Source organism: Lepisosteus platostomus, chromosome 6, assembly GCF_059453375.1.
Source record: "Lepisosteus platostomus isolate fLepPlt1 chromosome 6, fLepPlt1.hap1, whole genome shotgun sequence".
Lineage (NCBI taxonomy): Eukaryota > Metazoa > Chordata > Actinopteri > Semionotiformes > Lepisosteidae > Lepisosteus > Lepisosteus platostomus.
Genome location: NC_142616.1, coordinates 8,121,454 through 8,144,249, shown reverse-complemented (window position 1 = coordinate 8,144,249; position 22,796 = coordinate 8,121,454). Strand labels below are relative to the sequence as shown.

Sequence of the window (22,796 nt, the reverse complement as noted above, 5' to 3'; positions counted from 1 at the left end):
GCATAGAAAAGCTTGCCTGCAGCAATAGGAACCTGGGTTCAATCTCAACACAGTCTTCAGTACTGTTCCAGTGATATGAGGAGTTCAAAAACTATACCAGAGACTAGATTATCAACATCATTCAGATGGAGCATCATCATAATTCTATAGCTCTCCCATATTATATTGTACCCATCAAAAACAGCATTTGCCACACGTATGATTTTACACTTTGTATAGCAATATCAAATTAAATGTACATATGTAGTTCAGTAGTTCAAGTGGGTAGCTGCGTCAGCATGCATAGGCTGCAAAGGAACAAGTAAGGTTTATTCCACGCTGAGAAGAAAAGAAGCACAACGTTTTGGCTGTGACACCCCTGTGACCCGAAGAAGGCTCCACAGCCGAAACATTTGGAGTGACACACTCTTTTCAGCATGGAATTAACCTTTACTTGTTCCTTAAATGGACATATACATTGCGCTATACATTCACCAATATACAGCAGAGTACATTCAATACAAAACTTCCCAGTGTCAGCACTGAACTGCTCCCTGCTGGTACTCACAGTAGAAACCCACTCCAGCACTGAGAGTGCTGATCCACAGAATGGCAAAGACCAGCGCAAGGCTCCTGTAGGATGAAACTCCCCTCTCTGAGCTCGGCTGAGTTCCTGGGAATGGGAATAAGAGACTTGGTGACCTTTGATGACTTCAGTGCCAGTACAGTACTTGAAACCACCAGAGCTGTCCTTTTCCCATTGCTATCTTTTTATAACAGGTCACCAACTTAAAGATTACTTTCAGAATTAAACAAAGGAACAGCACTGCGCTTATTCAGCAAATTGGGTTCTGTATTCTGTGCAACTGGGGCTGACAAAGAGGGAAGTAGAAAGTGTTCATATCTGATATTGTCTAATATAAAAGAAACTCCTGCACGCTGCAATGTGCCAATCTCTATTAAGTAAATATGGATTTTTTTAGATGTGGTTTGTTTTTTCAAATGATAATTTACATTATTTTTTTGTACCAGTAATGGAATCAAAGGTTTTCAACGTGTGTAGTTCCACTGTGTATAATATGACAATATAAAATCACAGTTCTCTTCACTTCATTTGCAATGTTTCCAGTTTTCAAGCACTTTACTTGAGATGACTGAATCACACTTTAGCCTTTTCTTTTTGTTATAACATTTGTGTTTCTATACAGCAGCAAAAAATAATGCTTCACAAAATACATGAATCCAGTTGTTCTCTTGTTAATACTAAGGCAAACATTTGCCTCAGAATTTTGGCCTGTGGTAAACTGAATGGATAGATACAGGCATGAGAACTCACCAAAACTGAAACTGAATATGGTATATTCAGAGGAGTATATTTCAGATCTAGGAGCTTTATTGTTGATGTAAAAGAGACTGTCAATCCAAAAATTCAACTGTATTCAGTCTTTGAAATATTGTAATCAATGAGATACAGCTAACAGAAATTCTACCCTGGCTGAACCTAATCGTATATTTCCAATCAAGGACTGTTGGACACTAAACTGTTGGCATTTCTACGTGAGACGAACAATTTTATTACTATTAATATATAGAAAATAAAGAGCATTTACAACTCTTATGAGGAAAATGGACTGAAAAAAGATGAATGATAGTTTATTAATGTGGGAAACATAGGCACTGGGTAACTGTAAGTAAAAGCCCCCCCTGCCTTTGCTGAAAAAAAAGATTCTTGTGAAGTGAATAATATTGTAAGAATTATTTTTTAACATAAGTGTTGAATCATTTAAAAACAAAAGGAGGCAATTTGGCCCATGAAAGGTGCTATATAAAATGCAGGTTATGAACAGTGTTACTTGTCCTCAGAGATTAGTTCATGAATTCAGAAATTAAGGCTATTTTTCAGATTGACGTCTGGACTCTACCTTCAAGTTTCCCAGTGTGTGAGGGCCTCTCTGTCAGCTTCCTCATGGTTTTAAGCTCCACGTCTTTCTCAGGATTCCCCATCTCTGTTGATCGCCAGCTCTGTGGGCTGTCTCAAGAGGGACTTCTCTTTTATCCCTGAAGGGCTGGGTCAGGGGGAGGGGAGGACTGTTTTGTGGAAATGCACCCGATTCCTTGGCCTGCTATTGCATCATGTCTGCCTGTGTGCTCAGTATTGCACAGACCTTCTCAACCCTGCTGAGCTCTGCCATGCTCAGCTTAGCCCAGTTTAGTTCAGTTTAGCTCAACTCTGGTCAGCTTAGCCCTGCTCAGCCCTGGTGCTCTTAGTAGATGTGACAACAGCCAGTAAACAAGAGCTGATCTGATGGAATACATTGCTTAATTATAGAATTAATAAGATCCATTCATTTATTTCAAATGTTTTTAACTTCCTTTGAGGGTTTATATAAACAAAAATGACCTGTTAAAAGAAGACCACTTCTTAAGAGAATTCCATATACAGTAATAATAATTTCTTACACTTATATAACACTTTTCTGGACACTCAAAGTGCTTTACAAGTAATGGGGACTGTCCTCCACCACCAGTGTGCAGCCCCACCAGGATGATGCTCCAGTACTTTCACCACACACCAGCTCTCAGTGGGGAGGAGAACAGAGTGATGAAGCCAGTTCAGAGATGGGGATTATTAGGAGGTCATGATTGGACGCCGGGGTAATACCACTTCACTTTTCGAGAAGCACCCTGGGATTTTAAGAACCACAGAGAGTCGGGACCTCAGTTTAATGTGTCATCCAAAAGACGCTGCCTTTTTACAGCATACGGACACTTACCACCAGATTCCTCAATAGCTTCTATCCACAAGCAGTGCGATTGGCGAACACATTTAGCCATGCCCCTCGGACCACACCTACACCATCTACCTCATTATGTTTTCTTATTGATTGCACATCTGCAGTCATTGTTTACATGTCTGCATTGTTTACATTCAAACTCTTTACTTGTTTACTTGTACATTGTCTACTGTTTGTTTGTATATTGTCTTGATGCACTGTCTGCACTTTGTGTTTTTACACTTGTTTAAACAATCGAGAGACTTTCTGTAAGTAAGAATTCCATTGGACCAGTACATGTACCGGTTACATATGGCAATAAAGTTCAAGTTCAAGTTCATTAGTATCTGTTGCTGGTCTGTGCATGCACTGCTGATTCTGGGAGATGAAAACAACCTGAGGACAAGGACAAGGACGTAAGGATATTAGCTAGGTGCTTAGCCACTTACAAGGCAGGAATAATTCCTGTTTAAGGGGTCACCGCTCCCCTTTTTCTTTAGGCACAGTAAAAATGAAATTAGGTGTAACTTCAACAGCTGTTGAAAGGGGTTTGTTAACAGCCTGAGGTGAAAGAAAGATTTTCTGACAATATGTTGCACATCTGGATCGAATGTCACGCCTGAATCAAATATCACCCCCAAGTTTTTCAATTTAGTCTGAAGTTCAAGTACAGTGCCATCTGCAGATAGGGTTACAGCACTGGCTTTACAAAGTTGATGGGGGGTGCCAATAAGCTTGCATATATGTATTTTGGGAATATTACTTACTCATACCACAACATTGATAGAGGTAGAACCATCAGAAGAGAATTCAACTTCTGAATTTTTAGTAAATAAAGTCAGTATTATCAGCAACGGATAGCTGTGTTGCCCATCAGTGTGGTATAGCTGAATTTGATCAGAGAAACGACTGACATAGAGTCACTGTGTAATGTATATTAATTCTAGGTTTAGTTCCAGATTTAGAAGAGCGAAAGTTCTTCACTTCTAAAATAAGTACAGTAGGTTTCTGATGAGGAACTGAGGTTTTTCACCTTTTCAAACCAACTACTGAATTCTACCGTTCGCGACTCAAGTTTCTGAACCAGTCAGCTACGTCGACATTGACCCTCGATAAAAAAAAAAAGAATACAAGTCTCAATTTTAAATGCAAAGCTTTTAAAAATGCAACCTTTACCAGTTATGAGGTTAGACGTGTTCATTCAGAAATCCTCCTGTTGGTTCTGCAGTGTTAGTGGATGTTCATGAAGGCCACTTGCCTCAGAATGTTCCATTGACCTGTGGTAAACTGAATGGGCAAAAACATGTATGAGAAAACCAGCAACTCACTGACAACTCAGCAGAACTTCTCCTTGGCTTGGTTAGTATTTGTTTTTTACAAAAGCATCTTAGAACTGATAAGTAGTTCAGATGGGGAGCTGCGTCAGATTGCAAAGGCTGCAAAGGAACAAGTAATAGGTTTATTCCATGCTGAAAAAATAAAGAAAACACAACGTTTCAGCAGTGGAGCCTTCTTCAGGCGTGAGTGTCAGCACTGAACTGCTCCCTGCTGGTACTCACAGTAGAAACCCACTCCAGCACTGAGTGTGCTGATCCACAGAATGGCAAAGACCAGCGCAAGGCTCCTGTAGGATGACACTCTCCTCTCTGAGCTTGGCTGAGTCCCTGGGAATGGGAAGAAGAGACTTGGTGATCTTTGATTACTTCAGTGCCAGTACAGTACTTGAAACCACCAGAGCTGTCCTTTTGCTATTGCTATCTTTTTATAACAGGTCATCAACTTAAAGATTACTTTCAGAATTAAACAAAGGAACAGCACTGCGCTCATTCAGCAAATTGGGTTCTGTATTCTGTGCAACTGGGGCTGACAAAGAGGGAAGTAGAAAGTGTTCATATCTGATATTGTCTAATATAAAAGAAACTCCTGCACGCTGCAATGTGGCAATCTCTATTAACTAAGTATGGATTTTTTGAGATGTGGTTTGTTTTTTCAAATGATAATTTACATTATTTTTATGTACCAGTAAGCGAATCAAAGGTTTTGCACGTGTGTAGTTCCACTGTGTATAATATGACAATATATAATCACAGTTCTCTTCACTTCATTTGCAATGTTTCCAGTTTTCAAGCACTTTACTTGAGATGGCTGAATCATACTTTAGCTTTTTCTTTTTGTTATAACATTTGTGTTTCTATACAGCAGCAAAAAATAATGCTACACAAAATACATGAATCCAGTTGTTCTCTTGTTAATACTAAGGCAAACATTTGCCTCAGAATTTTGACCTGTGGTAAACTGAATGGATAGATACAGGCATGAGAACTCACCGAAACTGAAACTGAATACAATATATTCAGAAGAGTTTATTTCAGAGCTAGGAGCTTTATTGTTGATGGAAAAGAGACTTTGTCAATCCAAAAATTCAACTTTATTCAGCCTTTGAAATATTGTAATCAATGAGATACAGCTGATAGAAATTCTACCCTGGCTGAACCTAATCATATATTTCCAATCAAGGACTGTTGGACACTAAACTGTTGGCATTTCTATGTGAGATGAACAATTTTATTACTATGAATATATAGAAAATAAAGATCATTTACAACTCTCATGAGGAAAATGGACTGAAAACGGATGAATGATAGTTTATTAATATGGGAAACATAGGCATTGGGTAACTGTAAGTAAAAGCCCCCCCCGCCTTTGTTGAAAAAATACAATTCTTGTGAAGTGAATAATATTGTAAGAATTATTCTTTAACGTAAAGTGTTGAATCAGTTAAAAACAAAAGGAGGCAATTTGGCCCATGAAAGGTGCTATATAAAATGTAGGTTATGAACAGTGTTACTTGTCCTCAGAGATTAGTTTATGCATTCAGAAATTTAGGCTATTTTTCAGATTGACGTCTGGACTGTACCTTCAAGTTTCCCAGTGTGTGACGGCCCTTCTGTCAGCTTCCTCATGCTTTTAAGCTCCACGTCTTTCTTAGGATTCCCCATCTCTGATGACCGCCAGCTCTCTTTTATCCCTGAAGGGCTGGGTCAGGGGGAGGGGAGGACTGTTGTGTGGAAATGCACCCGATTCCTTGGCCTGCTATCGCATCATGTCTGCCTGTGTGCTCAGTACTGCGCAGACCTTCTCAGCTCTGCTCAGCTTAGCTCAGATTAGTTCAGTTTAGCTCAGTTCTGCTCTGCTCATCTTAGCTCTGCTCAGCCCTGCCCTGCTCAGCTCAGCTCAGCCCTGCTCAGCCCTTCTCAGCGCTGCTCTGCTCAGCTCAGCCCTGTGTCGCAAATCGCACACAAGCATACAGGCAGCACCACGTACCCACACACACTCTGCTCCACTCATGCACTAGTTGACACCACGCTCCTTTCTATTTAAACCCTCTCTCCTCAATCCGTCCTCACTCACCATTGAGACTTTCTCAGCAAGAGCTACCCTCCTCTTAGATCTCGACTTCTACAGTAGTTCTCTCTCGACCTTCCGATAACGACCTTTTGTTTCACGACCTAGACTAGTCTCTGGATTAACGATTCGGATCCCGTCACCTTCTTCGGATCCCTATTTTCAACCAGCCATCCGCCCACGCACAGGATCCACCTAATTAATCTTAGTTTAGGCTTTCCTGAGAACCTACTCAGCTCAGCTCTGCTAAGCTGTTTCCTAATTGCCTGCAGCTCCCCTGCTTCATCTGGTCCATCGCTCATCTTAAGCAGCAGATTATTACACCTTTCCCACTTTTTGGGCATATGGTTGTCAGGGAACCATTTTGAAAATGGGCGACTGCCCCCCTAGATGAGTACCCAGTGAATTGTAACCAATACTTGCAATATTTATGAGGCACCATAAGAGTACCTGGTGCTCTTAGTAGATGTGACAACAGCCAGTAAACAAGAGCTGATCTGATGGAATACATTGCTTAATTATAGAATTAATAAGATCCATTCATTTATTTCGAATGTTTTTAACTTCCTTTGAGGGTTTATATAAACAAAAATGACCTGTTAAAAGAAGACCACTTCTTAAGAGAAAACCATATACAGTAATAATAATTTCTTACACTTATATAACACTTTTCTGGACACTCAAAGTGCTTTACAAGTAATGGGGACTGTCCTCCACCACCAGTGTGCAGCCCCACCAGGATGATGCTCCAGTACTCTCCCCACACACCAGCTCTCAGTGGGGAGGAGAACAGAGTGATGAAGCCAGTTCAGAGATGGGGATTATTAGGAGGTCATGATTGGATGCCGGGGTAATACCACTTCACTTTTCGAGAAGCACCCTGGGATTTTAAGAACCACAGAGAGTCGGGACCTCAGTTTAATGTGTCATCCAAAAGACGCTGCCTTTTTACAGCATACGGACACTTACCACCAGATTCCTCAATAGCTTCTATCCACAAGCAGTGCGATTGGCGAACACATTTAGCCATGCCCCTCGGACCACACCTACACCATCTACCTCATTATGATTTCTTATTGATTGCACATCTGCAGTCATTGTTTACACGTCTGCATTGTTTACATTCAAACTCTTTACTTGTTTACTTGTACATTGTCTACTGTTTGTATGTATATTGTCTTGATGCACTGTCTGCACTTTGTGTTTTTACACCTGTTTTAACAATCGAGAGACTTTCTGTAAGTAAGAATTCCATTGGACCAGTACATGTACCGGTTACATATGGCAATAAAGTTCAAGTTCAAGTTCATTAGTATCTGTTGCTGGTCTCTGCATGCACTGCTGATTCTGGGAGATGAAAACAACCTGAGGACAAGGACAAGGACGTAAGGATATTAGCTAGGTGCTTAGCCACGTACAAGGCAGGAATAATTCCTGTTTAAGGGGTCACCTCTCCCCTTTTTCTTGAGGCACTGTAAAAACGAAATTAGGTGTGACTTCAACAAGCTGTTGGAAGAGGTTTGTTAACAGCCTGGGAATATCTCTGTTTTCCTTCAGTAATTGATAGGATATCATCATACCCAGGAAATTAATCTTGAGTGCTTCTAGTATCTGTAGCATGTCTGCCTCTTCTATACAAATGCTATTTCATTTGGAACATTGTCTTTCCTAAGCCTCAGGCATGTTGCTGATTTCTTCCCTGATAAACATCTGAGTGAAATATCCACTGAATTTGTCAGACATTTTCGTCTCATTGTTGAGACATTTCCTGTTGTTATCCCAGAGATATTCTATTTCATCCTCCACCGAGTAAGATAAAAACACACAATAATCACCTGCTGAAGACTGGGTCAGGGTTGTGAATTTTTCTTTGTGTGGGACACCAGGTCCAAGTTGGGAGTTGATGTTGAATAGACTCTGATTAATGTAGTTCATTTTCAGAAGTGGTGCTCTATGGACAGCTTGAATCTTATCTGGTGTATCTGGGTATACAGAGGCCTTTATCTGACTAAATTGGATTCCAGTATACCGTGGAATACTACTCTCATCAAGCCTGCTTTTCAGTTCTGTTCAATTCAGCTGTATCTGTTTATTATAGAGGTCTTTACATCTAATAGACCCTCTTATTGTATGCTGTTTCTAAAATGTTAGCATTAAAGATAATGTTAATTTAGCTCTCATTGTATTTAGAATAAAATGGACACTTTTCATTTATGAAAGTACCAGTCTTACAAGGAAATTTATTTGCCACTGTACCCATTAATTTTGGCAGTATGGTTGTTTTTTTTTTGTCCTTATTAGAATTACTGTAAGGCAGGGATTGGTCATCCTAGGAGTTGGGTCAGGTTTCACAGATCACTCTTAAAATCAGCAATTTCTAAACACTCTGAACAATTTCAGTTTGAGCATTAAAGCTTTTAATTTGATCATTGAATTGAAAGATCATAAGGAATGAAAATGCAAGCAGCTTGTAGTTCTAAGGTACTGCATTTGGCTTGGTTGACTTAATTTAACCTAAGAACCAACTAAAGTATTAAATGTGTTGTGTTCCAGTCTTTCCAAATTGCCCATTTAATGGTAACTTATAAGAACTTCTAGATTCAAGCAGGCAACCCATCCTGATACTGTAGTTATGCCTTTGAAAGGAATTGTTATTATTTACAGTATATGCCTAGCAGGAACTCTTCTGGGGATGAATACCTAATATACAATATTAGCTAAAGAAATCACAACAAAGTCATTCAAAAACAGTTAAAAATATGAAATGTGAAAAACCTAAACTGTGAGTTTGGTACAGAAGTACAATGCCTTTTCAGATTAGATTAGCATGAATGAGTATGAACTATAACATATGTCTTTTAAGTTAATACATTATATATATATATCCCATTTTTAACATTTCTTTCAGCAAGAACATTTCATTGTGTCCATTTTTATTTACCTATATTATTTTACCAAACTAAAAACAAAATCTGCAAATGTTACAATGAATCATCAAAATGAAGAATAAAACGAAGCAGTCTATATGTAGTACTACAAGAAACCTGAACTTGATGTTTAGTCTGTTATCGCAGTGGGAGAGATGATCAGTGGGGCAGAGTTTTTGCCATCATCATTGGTGTTGGGATTGAAGTATGGATACAGTTTCTCAGTGAAGGTGTCATTGAAAGTGTAAATGTGATTCCTGGTCTCCACATTGTAAAAGGAGACCTGTCCCTCCTCATAATTCAAGTATATCCCCACTTTCTTGAGTTTTGTACTCAGTGATAGGAGAACAGAGGTGTCTTCAAGTGCCTTATATTGATTATTCCTGAACCACATAGTCCAGTAGCCATTCTCAGGACCGAGGTCAATATCCCCCTTCCTGTTGATGGACTCTCTCGCAATTCCTAAAGTCCATTTAGTCTTCTCCCCCACCTCCACCTCCCAGTAGTGTCTCCCAGAGGAGAATCCCTCCCTGCCCAGCACAGAAACAACAGGATCAAATCTCTGTGGAGAATCAGGTAGAGTCTGTCTTTGATCACCCAGCCTCACTTGTTTCCCATCTGCGGACAGGATGAGACTGGGATGCGCTGAATTGGGATCCAGTGTCACATCAACTGTTTAGGAAAGAAACAACAATGACTAAACAGGAACTGAATATACTTGACTTAAATGTTTTCTACTTACTAGTTTTCTATTTTTTATCCGTATATGTGTATTTTTTCTTTTTTTCACCACTACCACTAAATGTTTACTTTCATCGCCGAATTAATTAATCGCTTATCTTTGCAATCGATCTACAACCGCTCATCTAAATTTCAACTGCTGACAGCCCACCTGCTGTGCTTCTGCTTCAACTTGATCTTTAAACCGTACCGTGTCGTACCAAATTCAGTATGCTGTGGAAATCTGTATCCCATTTCAAAGTGTGCAAGTGCACTGGAAATCAGAGGTATGATTTGTCTGACTGCTCGTGCACACATTTCATATTGTCTGTAGGAAATGCGCGATTCTGAATTTCAGGTTTACATAAGTATTACAATTATTTGCATGTGCCGAACAAAAACAAAACACTCACACAAGCATTGTTTGCGCGTAGTAAAAGCGCAATTCTGAATTTCGGGTTTACTTAAGTTTCGGGTTTACTTACAGTTATGAGAATCTTCCTATGAATTTTGTCTTGTTTCGCATTACACAAACTAACTCTTTGCCTGAAATATTTTATCAGTAGGCAGAAAAATTCACCTTAGCCATGTTATCTGCACACAATAGTATCCCCTTACATACTGTACGTCTGTCTCCCCAGAAGCCATACTCACTCGTGTGATACCCCAGGGATACCCTTCTCCACAGTGTGAGAGTGTGGAATGTGGTATCCCCTGCAAATTTCGTGGCTGCTGCCCCCCAAAAAAACGCAGCTCACACAGCCAGCAGACCTCTGCTTCCCACACCCTCACAGCACCTCTGGGCCAGATCGGGCCAGCTGGTCCCGAGACACAGGGATACCGTTCTCTGTAGTGTGCGCATGTGGAATCTGATATCCCCTGCAAATTTCACCATCTTCAGTACTATTGAAACGTATTGTTACAGCTTTAGGTGACTTAGAAGTGTCTTTTAGATTTTAGATCAAGTTTGTGACGCTGGGAAGAGTCAACACTTCTAACTTCTAACTTCAAAGCAGAGAGGATGTTTATGAAGTCATGGTAGTAAGGTTTATCTTAGTAAGATAAGATCACTCACACGATTCATGTGCCTCTACTTATACCAGCCGCTTAAGAATTTAGTTAGAAATCCCGTACAAGTTGGGGGTTATGAATAATTATTTCACTTATTGACTAAACCGCTTGGTCAATTCCTGATTTTCACCAGTTTTGTAACCCCCCATTAAGATAAATAGATTTTTTATTAATCCCGTGAGGGAAATTGCAGTGCAACAGTAGCCAGGCACAGTCAACACAGTACAGTATAACGTAATAATACAATAATACAACAATACAATACAGTAAGCACAGCCAGTGAGAAGTGCAATAAAAATGGATTATAGAGAATTGCTCACAGTACAGAATATACAAAAACAAACCAGAACGTACAGTACTCAAGAACATGTATTGCACAGTATAACTATATTGCACATTATCTACAAGCATATATTGCACACCAGTTGTAAACAGAAAACCAGCTGTGAACAGAATTCATGTTTAGTCCCAAAACAGGTCAATGTTGCCCCTGCCCAGACACACAGTGGATGAGTTGTAAAGTCTTATGGCAGAAGGCAAGAATGACCTCCTGTAGCGCTCCCTGTCGCACCGTGGTTGGATCACTCTATTGCTGAACGTGCTCTTCATTCTCACAAGCATGTCATAGAGGGGATGGGAGACGTTGTCCATGATGGGCATTAATTTGGACACCATTCTCCTCTCAGCCACTACCTCCAGGGGGTCCAGGCCAGACCCAATGACAGAACTTGCTGTTTTGATGAGCTTGTTCAGCCTGTTAGCATCCCCAATTGTAATATATTTGTATATATTTGCAAAATATATTTGCATTCGTAACAATATATAATGATTAATTTACTAGAAATTTGCCATTTTGTACGGTCAATTTAGATAAAGTTGGGGGTTTTGATAAAAGTGTGAGTTGGGAGGCAGCAGCCACGGAATTTGCAGGGGATACCAGATTCCACACATGCACACTACGGAGAAGGGTATCCCTGTGTGTCTTGGGACCCGCTGTCCCAATCCGGTCCAGAGGTGCCGTGAGGGTGTGGGAAGCAGAGGCCTGCTGGCTGTGTGAGTTGCGTTTTTTTGGGAGGCAGGAGCCACACAATTTGCAGGGGATACCACATTCCACACTCGAGTGTGTATCCTGTGGGAGACAGACATATGGAAGGGGATACTATTGTGTGCAGACAACATGGCGTAATTGCTGATGTAACACCTAATTTCTCATAATTGTAATACTTAAGTAAACCTGAAATTCAGAATTGCGTGTCATACTTCCGATTTCCAGTGCACATGCGCACTTTGAAAGGGGATACAGATTTCCACGGTATACCGAATTCTATATGACACAAGCAGTAGACGGAAGTAATTTTTTCCAGGAAGTCATTCCATTTAGGATGCAGTAATTGCGACGAGGTGTAACTTACAAGCATTCTGGTAAAACACGAGAGACCAGTGTCGTTCCGAATTCGGTATACCGTGGAAATCTGTATCCCCTTTCAAAGTGGGCGGTGTTAGGGTGCCTGTTTTTCGGTACCTCTGCATTGTACTCCTTCTTTGGAGTGCCTCATTTTAAATATCTCACTCTACGATCTTAAAGTTTACATAGCCCCAAGCTTAACGATGCATTTTTAGGTAACTTTGAGGATTTCCTTTCACCGTTATGCTTCAGAATTAATTCCCAAATAATGACTTCATTAAAAATTTCCTTCTTCACTCTGAAGGCTTCTGTAGAGAGTTCGGTGTAATTTAGTTGTGGTGGTGACGGGAAACTATCAAAGCAAAGAAAGATAACAGGAAAACAGTACCTGAGGCTTCAAGAATCCAGTTCCACACTAGGAAAAAAAGAGTTTAGTTATTTGTCTTCTGTGAAGTCAGATAAAACAATCCACAATGCTGTATTCCTAAAACATTTTCTGGCATGCAAGGTTTATGTTTTTGTTATCGGAAAAACAAACTTTCTATTTCTTTAAAGGTTTGCAGTGGTTCCAAAGTCTAGAAACTTGAAATATAAGGAAATGGCCTACAGGTTTAATACTTTGCTAAGGTTGCTGGAAAAAGAAATATAGTTTAATGACAAATGTTCAAAGTCATGCAACTATAAAAAAGAACAGCAAACGAGAGTTTAGCCCTTGACTTCTAAATTCCACATTCTTGAAATGTGTATTTTTAATACATTTTTCTAGTCAAATCCGTCTTCTATAAGTGATATTATCTTTGCAGTTATTTCATTTATAATATTTATATATTATGGTCATTTATAGCAATTCAATCATATTCTATGACTTTTATTTCAAAATAATATTTGACATGACCTTCTTAGAACAGTAAATGAAAGTAGGGAAAGCTGATTTTAATCACATTTATATATAATTATAGATTTTATTAAATATATTAATACATATTGTATCTTTCTGATTTAGCAGTTATTTAATAATTCAATTCTATGTAATATATTTAAATCCATTCAATCATGTGCTATGATTGTTATTAAAAATAATATATTACTAGACCTTTCAAGAAAAAAACAATTACCTGATATGGGGGCAACTCCTTCCTTTCCTGTTGTGAAGAAAATGTGCACTTACTGTATTGAACGATATATTAAAAATGCCTTTGCATTATTTTACTGTGTTTTTAGTTAGAGGTCACTATGGAAATAAAGGAAACACCAACATAAAGCAACTTGACATAGTGTAGATTCTACAAGTGTATGGAACTGTACTGGACACCATTTTTTCAAGAGAACACCATGTGTTTTTGTTGATGGTGGTGGAAAACGCTGTCTCACTCCAGAATCTCCCATAAGCGTTCAATGGGGTTGAGATCGGGTGACTGGGGTGGCCTTGGCATCATTTTCATGCTCATCCAACCATTCAGTGACCACCTGTGCCCTGTGGATAGGGGCATTGTCTTCATGGAAGATTCCTCTCCTATCAGAGATGCTTCACCCAGGAAGAACCTGATCACTCAGAATGACTTACATTTGTTGCCTTCTAAAGGGTTGAGTGGACCTATACCATGCCAGGAAAATGTACCACAAACCATCTCAGTTGACCATTGCCTGTGTTCTTTGCACCATTACACTGGTGTAATAAGGGGTTTATACATCACACCCTGACCATAGTATCCCTCTCTGTGAAGTTCTTCATGGACTATACTTGATGAAACTGCCTACTCACACCTCATTTTCAGTCCAGTGATTCAGAATTATTCTCCCATATTGCCTCACATCTCAAACCAATGAATGGACATCACTGTTGAGGATTATGCACATTTGTCCACAGTTGCCCCAGAGTGATGATGTCTTTCCCTCGGACCTTCATGCCAACATCACCTTAGGCACTGTTCCTCATGAAACATCAACAAGATGAGCAGCCTTCATCACTAATCTCTTGCCAAAAGAGCCCCAACAATCACCCCCCTCTCATAGAGACTGAGATCTCTTTCTCAAGACCTGGCAGCCAAAACAATGGACAACCAGGTCAGCCTTACATTTTTATACATGACCCTGATCCTGATGGGCTGTTACTGGCTTGATTAACTCAGGGATCCACACCCATGTGGAAACACTTGCTTTCCATGTACTTTGTCTAATCTCTCACTTACTCAAGTGTTTCCTTTATTTTGGCAGTTACATGCAGCTTTACTTTATTTCAATTTAAGTATGAATACATGAGAATTGAAAATGTGTTTTTGCCTAATTCCGAGTATTAAATTTCACAATCTTCCCTAATTCACTGAGGACATAATACTACTCATTCAACATGTAAAGCAGCACCTTTTTTTTCTCCCAGATAGTATGTACAATGTTTCTATTGAGAGGTTACTAACATTTTCCACATGGCTGTAATCGGAAAAATGTCCTAACCCTAGTTTTACTGTTTCTGTTTTATGATGTGCTTTTGGTTAAGACCTCATACAAATATAAAAGCTGTGTTACAACTATAACTGAAATTAAAATAAGAATTTCAAATAAAACCAACTTACTTGAATACTCAGAAAACACACGTCTGACTGAAATAAAAGAACATTGACAGTAAGTGAGCATAAAATCTCTTTTAAGACTTACAAAAATAGAAATAAAATCACTTCAGTATTTTTGGTGTTGACTGTTCATCCTGTGCTTTTTCAGGAGACACACATATTTCTCCCGAAAAGGTGTCGAATTACTCACATTAAGCTTTAAGGCTTTACTATGCTTGGCTTGAGGAACAATATCCTGGCCATACTGACCACCCAGTCAGAATCCTCCTAAAATAGACCATGGGTAGTCACATTGGTGGTAATTATGGGATTGATCAGAAGGGTGCTTGAGTAAAGATTGGTGCAACGAGAAATCTAAATTCTTTAGATGCTTTATGCCACTTGTCTTGAGAGATGGCTAATGAGCTGGTGAGTTGGTGTCTTGTCTTACTCCTATGCATTCATAATGAGCTCTAGAAATGGAAATCATTCCATACAGTAGTGATTTACCAGTCTTGTTGGTGTCATTGGGGAAGCACATCTCTATGGGGAGATAACTGGCCATCATGCTGCTGTAGAGACGCTGCAGTCTGGAGTTCTCAGCCTCCACAGCCTCCACTTTCTTCTGCAGCTCTGGGTGACATGGAGCACATTTGTGTTCAGGGTCAGGCATGTTTTGTCTCATCACATAGTGCTGAAAAGTGCTTGTTTAAGGCTTATTTGTGTAAAGATGGGAAAACCTATTTCTTCATATGGAAATAAAGTTGACAGTGTGTAAAAGAATTCTGGATTAATGGAGATCAGAAGCACACCCTTATTGTAAAATGAGGACAAAAATAAGTATGAGTACAATAATATTTTTTTCCATATTTTAGCAGGATTGCAGTGTAATAACTTATATCATGTACAAAGAAAGGTAGATTAATTAAAACATATACTGCATAGTGTGATATATGGGGTAAAGTTACAGAGCTATGATACTGTTACAAATGGGCGATTATGAAAATGGAAAAAAATCAGAAATACTATGAGTGGATTAATCGGAAAGTAAAATAAATCTTCATAACCCCCAACTTGTAAAGATTTTGCAAGAATATACCCGAGTGGTAGATAAAAAGGCACATTAATTCTTTGTTCTCTGCCACAACCTTGGTGAAAAGAGTAATAACTCAGGCGGTTTGTGTTAAACAAATATTTACTAACAGTTACAATACACATTTGTCATGGATGTCGGAAAGGGCAGGCCGTGGAAGGGCAAAAAAGACCCTATGCGTAGTGGCGAAACGGGGGTTAGCCCGGGCTCAGGGGGTCAGACGATGTCGGGTAGAAACCTATGCCCTCCGGCTGCGGAGCAGACGACCTGGTGCTAGAGGGGTCTCAAGACATCCGAACCCTCAATGCTGAGCGAGGAGGAAAGGGTGACCTGGAACTATAAAGCCCAAAACAAAGACACACCGGAAGGACAAGCAAAGCACAGGGAAACTAGGAACAGGACAGAGTAGGAGCACCCTCTAGCTGTAGAGGGCGTGACAACATTAAACAATACACAACATAGGTTGTTACACTACGTAGAAATGTACAAATAAGGCATCCCAGAGGTCTACGTTCTAACCTCCCAGAAATAAAACCCTACAAAAGAAGCTGATGGGTTTGCCATAACGATGGTAAAATGCTCTTAGCAGGAGCTGGCATGATCAAATAACTCTTGCATAGGAAGAGTGAAGTCTTGTCTTCTGACTGGTAGAAGTTGCTACAGTATATTGTTTTCCTCCTGTGCTTTCATGATGAACTTCAGAAAACAATTCCAAATCTCTCCAGACAGGAAATTTAGGAAAATGAATTACAATTCAAATCAATACAGCAGTCATTTGCCAGTCATTTCGGTGCTATTTGGAAAACACATCTCTTTGGGGAGAAGGTTGGCTTTCATGCTCCTGTAGATATACTGCAGACTGGAGTTCTCAGCCTCCTCTTTCTCCAATTTCTTCTGCAGTTCAGGGTGACTCCGAACACACATGCAACATGAATATGGAGACACTGTTACTCACTAGCCTTGAAGCTCTGTTTAAGCTGACAGCTTCTGCTTATGTATCTGTAGTCTGTCTGTAGATCTGAATGGTCTCTCTGAAGGTCAGAGTGTTCTCTTTGCAGTGTCTCCAGATTATTCTGTAGCTCTGGAAAATCAACAAATAAAACATAGGAATATACAGTATGTTAGATGAACATGGAAGTGTTGTAACAAACAAATAAGTTCTGGACCCCGAGATGAAGCTGAGCAAGTGAGTTTTATTGCATACAAGGAACAATATAATCAAAGAATTGTTCAAAATTATAGGTGCAGAGCTCCGGTTTATATAGCAAACTTCAGCCGTTTCTGACGCAAATTCTTACCATGGTAATGGAGGGAGGTCACCTGTATTTGGACATTCTTGCGACCTTGAACACTTTGAATGGCCGGTCTCATCTTCCCATAGTTGGGGAGTCTCCAGCTCACACTTGGAATCTCTAATCAGTTAACTCCTGTCCCTGCCATAACTCAAAAGTGCTTAAGGAATGTTTTGTACCAAAAGAGGTCTTTGTGCAGAAAGAAATCAGTTAACCCTTTTTCACATCTCATATCTTTCTTCAGAACTGACCATCAGACAACTCATATTTGACAATAAAAATATAAAGGATGAAGTGTGAAGCTCAGTGTGATGTAAAGATCATTCAAGATCATTAAAGAACAAATAGACATAAATGTTTCTTGACGAACACGGTATCCCAGAGGTCGATGTTCTAACCAACCAGAAAAAAACCCAGACTGCTGCTTAGTATTTCACTCTTAAATAGCACTTACAAAGGCCAAGAAGAAATAGGCTGCATCCTAAAATAAAGAGAATACAACCTACAGTTAAATCTCCCACCAGATGAATGGGAACATATCTCCTTATTCTAAAAATGCAGTCGCCAACCAGAAGAGGTTTTTAACCAAGGGAATTTTACACAGGAAATCAGAGCTCCCTAAAAACTACAGGGAGCTACATGTATAGCAGGGTCTCTTAACAAGGTTCAAATACGTAACCCCAATCTGGTCTTTCCAGGTGATCTGAAACAAGTAGCTCTCACCTTCAACACCTCTTCCTATTCCTTTCTCTCTGCTTCACCATCCTTTTAAATGGTGTCTTTCTGGAGTGGGGATTGACACTTAATCATCTACCCAGAACATAATTAACTAAGATGGACCTTATGGTTGGTTTGATCAATGAATCTGGACCTCCTACATCTCAGCCAAACGTCCCTTTGCTTTGAAGCAGGAAATGTTAACAATAGCCAGGTGTTACCCTTTGTATCTAGATTTTAGAGACACTTCAATAGTCACCTATAGGTGTAACAATATATAAAGGATATAGATATTTTTCTTCATGTAATCCTCACTATCCTCTGGCCAATAAGGAAATCTAGTACTGGATCTTGAGTTATATGAAAATGGGGCATTACAGAAGGTAAAAACTGCATCTTAACTTTGCTCCATAATTATAATATGATTTTATTCAACTATTATTTATTAACTTTATCCAGCAAAAAGACATACAGTACAATGATAAACCCAGAATAGTACTTGCCAGTGATGTGTGAGGAGCTGTTCATCTTCAAGTCCAACAAATCATTCTGAAGCTCAGAGACACGTCTATTTTCCATTGAACTGCGGTACACTGAAAAAGTGCAATTAAAGCTCAACCTCTTGAAAACTTACAAGTTTTTGTCATGCCTTTCATGGAGAAGGTCTTCCAAATGCAGCTTCACAAATCACTGTGTGAAGGTTCTGTAATTAACTGAGGACTTCTGGCCAACCACCCATGCATTTCCTACCCCCTTTGTCTAATACAGGGTCACAGGGGATGCTGGATCCCACAGAAAAAGGCACAGGGTGGGTGGGATACACCCTGCATAGGAGACCAAGCCATCAAAGGGCACCAACACAGACACACAGTCACACCTGATAATTTACATACTGTACCATCATGTCTTTGGACTGTGGGAGGAAATCTATGCAAATACAGGGAGAACACAGAACCCCAGAGCTGCAAGTCAGCAGTGCTAACGACTGCACAGCCACGACGCCGCCATTAAGAATTTGCCCAAGTGGTCTGTCACTGAACTGTTTTTAATACTCACTGATGAAGCCCAGTCCAGCAATCAGAGTGATGATCCACACACAAGCGAAGGCCACTGAAGTCCTCTTGTAGAAAGACTCTTTTCCAGCACTGTTTCCCTGAGATGCTGGGAATAAACACAGGTTGTGGGTTGTCAGAAATCCCCAACAAGGAGGTTTCTCTGTGCTTGGCTGACTGCGTTTCTGTAGCAATTTTAAGGAAATTCTTTAATTACATCTTCATTAATTAAATGATAAAAAGATTAGCCCTTACAATTGAGGATATTGTACTGCATTTACAAAATTGACTTTGTTCATTGCATTTTAGTATCATAAGGGATTTTGCTTACAGTTTTACACTACAACATTTATCTGCACTAATGTACACCTAGAATTAGACCCTGAACCCTCTCTTAGATTGAAATGTTCCACAGATTCTAATGTTGTCAGTTTATCTTTAATCATGTTATTTCCATTGAGGAGGTTATTAAACGGCTAAAACTCTTTAGACATGTAAAGTGGACTTATTTCAGGGGTATAATAAGCAAAGGAAATATTAAAGCCACTGAAGTGTGAATATTTAATGCTGTACGTTTGGTGTCTGAAATGAGGAACTAACTGTGCCATTGTCTCATAGTGTAAAATACTAGCATCATGTTTTTAGAAAAGAGAAATCAAGCTTACAAATAAAAAATTAAACAATGGACAAAGACCACTACAAAAATAGAACCTTTAAAAGCCTTACATATAGCATGTGACTAATTTCATCTGAAATTTAACAGACACAGTCACTCAGAAAGAAGTATGTACATCATATGAAACACATTTTGTGACTTTTATGCACACCTAAGATATACAAAAATCAATAAAAAATATTTTGAGAAAATATATCAAACTTGACAGTTTTCTCTCTCATTTTTTGTTCTGAAAAAAGAGATTTTGTGTCTTTTATTCACAAATAAGATTTAAGTTTTCTATCTCAGTTTTTTTCTGTTTCACTTTGACCAAGCACTAAGTTCGCTTTTACGAGACTATCAGAACATACAGTAAGTTAAGTTTATGCAGAGTACACGACACCATTAATGTTCAAAGAGAATTTCTAAGTCAGTATTTTTTAAACACATTTGTTTAAAAAATTTTAACTAGTTTTATAGCAATTTTAACTTTTGTTTTCTAATCATATTCAGTACGTTCAACAGTTGGAAGCAGAGTCTACAATCTTAAAGATCTTTAATACTGACATGCCTGTGGACTATACCTGCTGAATTCCCTTGAATTCGCATGACAGCTGTAGGCTGAGAACATAATGGATAAACCAGAGCTGATTTCATCTCCACGTTCTCATAAATGTTGTCCATCTTCACGGTGATTAAACTACACTGATATAGAAAATGCAACAGAAAGAGGAACTTGTTATTTACAAGCTTACAGTAAAACCTTATGATGCAAATAAGATACTTTCATTAATAGACAGGAAGATTCTTAGGTAAAATATGGTGTGTTGCATCTGCCTTGTATGGACAGGACAACTTCTTCAGCACTTTCATTGTTTGATTCTTAGAGCTGTTGAATCAACCTTTTTAATCAGAATTTCCAATGCTAAATATCCCAGTGCAATTGTACAACAGGAAATATGTATACCTAAAGGAGAGTGTAAATTGGTTTATTTGCAGCTGATTTTAAAGACAGCTAACTGAGGCTGATGAGCTGCTACACCACATGTCTGTGTTGGTCAAATACTTACAAATTATCTCTGCAATTAGTTGTGATCCATAAAAGGCTGAAGATAAAGCTCCGTTCAGATTCTCAATAACCACAGTTACTTCCTTGATTTTTATTTGCAAAACCATTTTGACTTTTTGATGTCTTTGTGATATTTGTTTTTACCATCAACCCCTTACCATTGTCTATTTTACGCAGAACCTCCCTGACACAGTCCATTGTCCCCACCTGCTTCACTCCCCAAAAAGGCAAAAGTGACGTGCCTGAACGATTACCGCCCACTAGCGTTAATATCTGTGGTGATGAAATACCTGGAGAAGCTGGTGTTGTCACACATCAACTCCTCCATTACAGACTCCCTGGACCGTTTGCAGTTCGCCTATCAACAGATCAGTGGATGATGCTGTCTCCCTGGCTCTGCATACAGCCTTGGAACACCTGGACACTAAGAACGCATATGTGAGAATGCTGTTTGTGGACTACAGTTCAGCATTCAATTCCATCATACCCAGCCAACTGGTGAAAAAGCTCAGGGGACTAGGACTGTGGAACTCTGTCTGCAACTGGCTGCTGGATTTCCTAAACAAGAAACCACAGGTGGTGAGGATAGGTAATAACACATCAACACCACTCACCCTGAGCACTGGCACCCCACAAGGCTGCTGTCTGAGGATATGTCTAGGATATAGCTATTTGTCTTCATGTAATATCCCCTCTGGCCAATTTGAAAATCTAGTACTAAACCCTACAGAAAGGCTTCTTGGGTTAAATGGAGAGTTACCGAAGGTAAAAACTGCACCTTAACTTTGCTCCATAATTAATGCCCTCAATAATTTTATTCAACTATTATTTATTATCTACACAGAGAAAAAAGATGTATAATGGTTATAGAATAAAGATTATTCTATTCAACAATAGTTGGTGGAATTTGCTATCGATACAGAAAGAGCACAGATGAGACATACATACAACATACTGTACAAATTTAAATAGGACAGAAGACAGACAAACATCGTCACATACATATGTAAACAACTTTCCGTGTAGCAGCATAAATTATACAATGGAATTCAGAGTTCAGCGTGAATTCAGAGTTCATATGGCAGTGGGAAATAAGCTGAGGTTGGGCAGTCCTTTGACTTGAAACATATTCCAGAAGGGAGAAGCTGGAGGAGATTATGAGCTGGGCGAGAGGGGTCTGAGATGATTTTCTTGGCACGACTGGAGGTGCAGCTTTAGAGAGATGAGATAGAATAGAGTTCAAAGCCAACAATTTTTCCATAATTTATGTGGATTAATGGTATTGAATGCTGAGCTGAAATCCAAAAAAAGGATGTGGGCATAGGAATTTGGCTTCCCCAAATGCTGGAGTATACAATGGAGAGCCTGGTTAACAGCGTCTTCGACTGACCTGTTGGCCTTGTAGGCAAACTGGTGAGGATCCATCAGGGAAGATGTACAGTGCTGGAGGTGCTTTAGCACTAGACACTCAAAGGCTCTCATAGTCACCGATGTCAGAGCAACTGGACTATAGTCGTTGAGGCAGGATATTTTTGAAGATTTAGGAACAGGTATTATAGCGGATATTTTAAAACGGCGAGAGACTTTCTGCTGAAGAAGTGAAGTGTTATAAATGTTGGTAAACACAGGAGCCAGTTGATCAGTACAATAGCTGAGGGCTGCAGCTGATAAACTGTCTGGGCCTGTGAATTTCTTCAAAATTTACAAATTTTTGTCATGTCTTTCATTCTCTCAGGAAATGGTCTTCCAAATGCAGCTACAAAAATCACTGTGTGAAGGTTCTGTAATTAATTGAGAAGATCTGGCCAATCCTCCTTTATCTAATACAGGGTGACAGGGGATGCTGGAGCCTAACTTGTGGTACCCATGTCCCTGATGAAGCCCAGTCCAGCAATCAGAGTGATGATCCACACACAAGCAAACACCACTGAAGTCCTCTTGTAGAAAGACACTGTTTTTCAGCACTGCTTTCCTCAGATGCTGGAAATAAACACGGGTTGTGGGTCGTCAGAAATTCCCACCAGCTGGGTTTCTCTGTGTTTGGCAGACTGGATTTCTCATTCCTCAACTGGGAAAAGCAGTATGTGAGAG

General features: G+C 39.5%; 2 protein-coding genes across 11 annotated transcripts in view; both read right to left on the bottom strand.

Annotated features, from left to right (window-relative positions):
* LOC148660003 (uncharacterized) overlaps positions 1 to 22,796 on the bottom strand; it is a 95,365-nt gene that overhangs the window by 34,469 nt on the left and 38,100 nt on the right. Inside the window, exons 1-5 of one of the 10 annotated variants that reach the window (XM_088634030.1) lie at positions 5,671 to 5,955; positions 4,313 to 4,417; positions 3,930 to 4,040; positions 1,902 to 2,045; positions 548 to 652 (exon numbers count right to left, since the gene is read on the bottom strand). The exons of 7 other annotated variants lie outside the window; for them this stretch is intronic. In XM_088634030.1, coding sequence (XP_088490156.1) covers positions 548 to 652; positions 1,902 to 1,983 — 187 coding nt within the window. In that variant the 5' untranslated portion in view covers positions 1,984 to 2,045; positions 3,930 to 4,040; positions 4,313 to 4,417; positions 5,671 to 5,955. Of the gene's footprint in view, positions 1 to 547; positions 653 to 1,901; positions 2,100 to 3,929; positions 4,041 to 4,312; positions 4,418 to 5,670; positions 5,956 to 22,796 lie in introns of those variants that run through there. 2 more of the 10 variants (XM_088634035.1, XM_088634031.1) reach the window with 2 other exon arrangements.
* LOC148660005 (erythroid membrane-associated protein-like) lies at positions 8,559 to 20,348 on the bottom strand. The gene is made up of 9 exons (XM_088634038.1): positions 20,221 to 20,348; positions 18,986 to 19,090; positions 18,433 to 18,522; positions 16,876 to 17,001; positions 15,338 to 15,460; positions 14,852 to 14,878; positions 13,397 to 13,423; positions 12,670 to 12,696; positions 8,559 to 9,757 (listed from the first exon to the last, which is right to left on the bottom strand). Exons 1-9 carry the CDS (start codon positions 20,318 to 20,320, stop codon positions 9,216 to 9,218), a joined length of 1,167 nt encoding a protein of 388 aa, XP_088490164.1. The 5' UTR covers positions 20,321 to 20,348; the 3' UTR covers positions 8,559 to 9,215.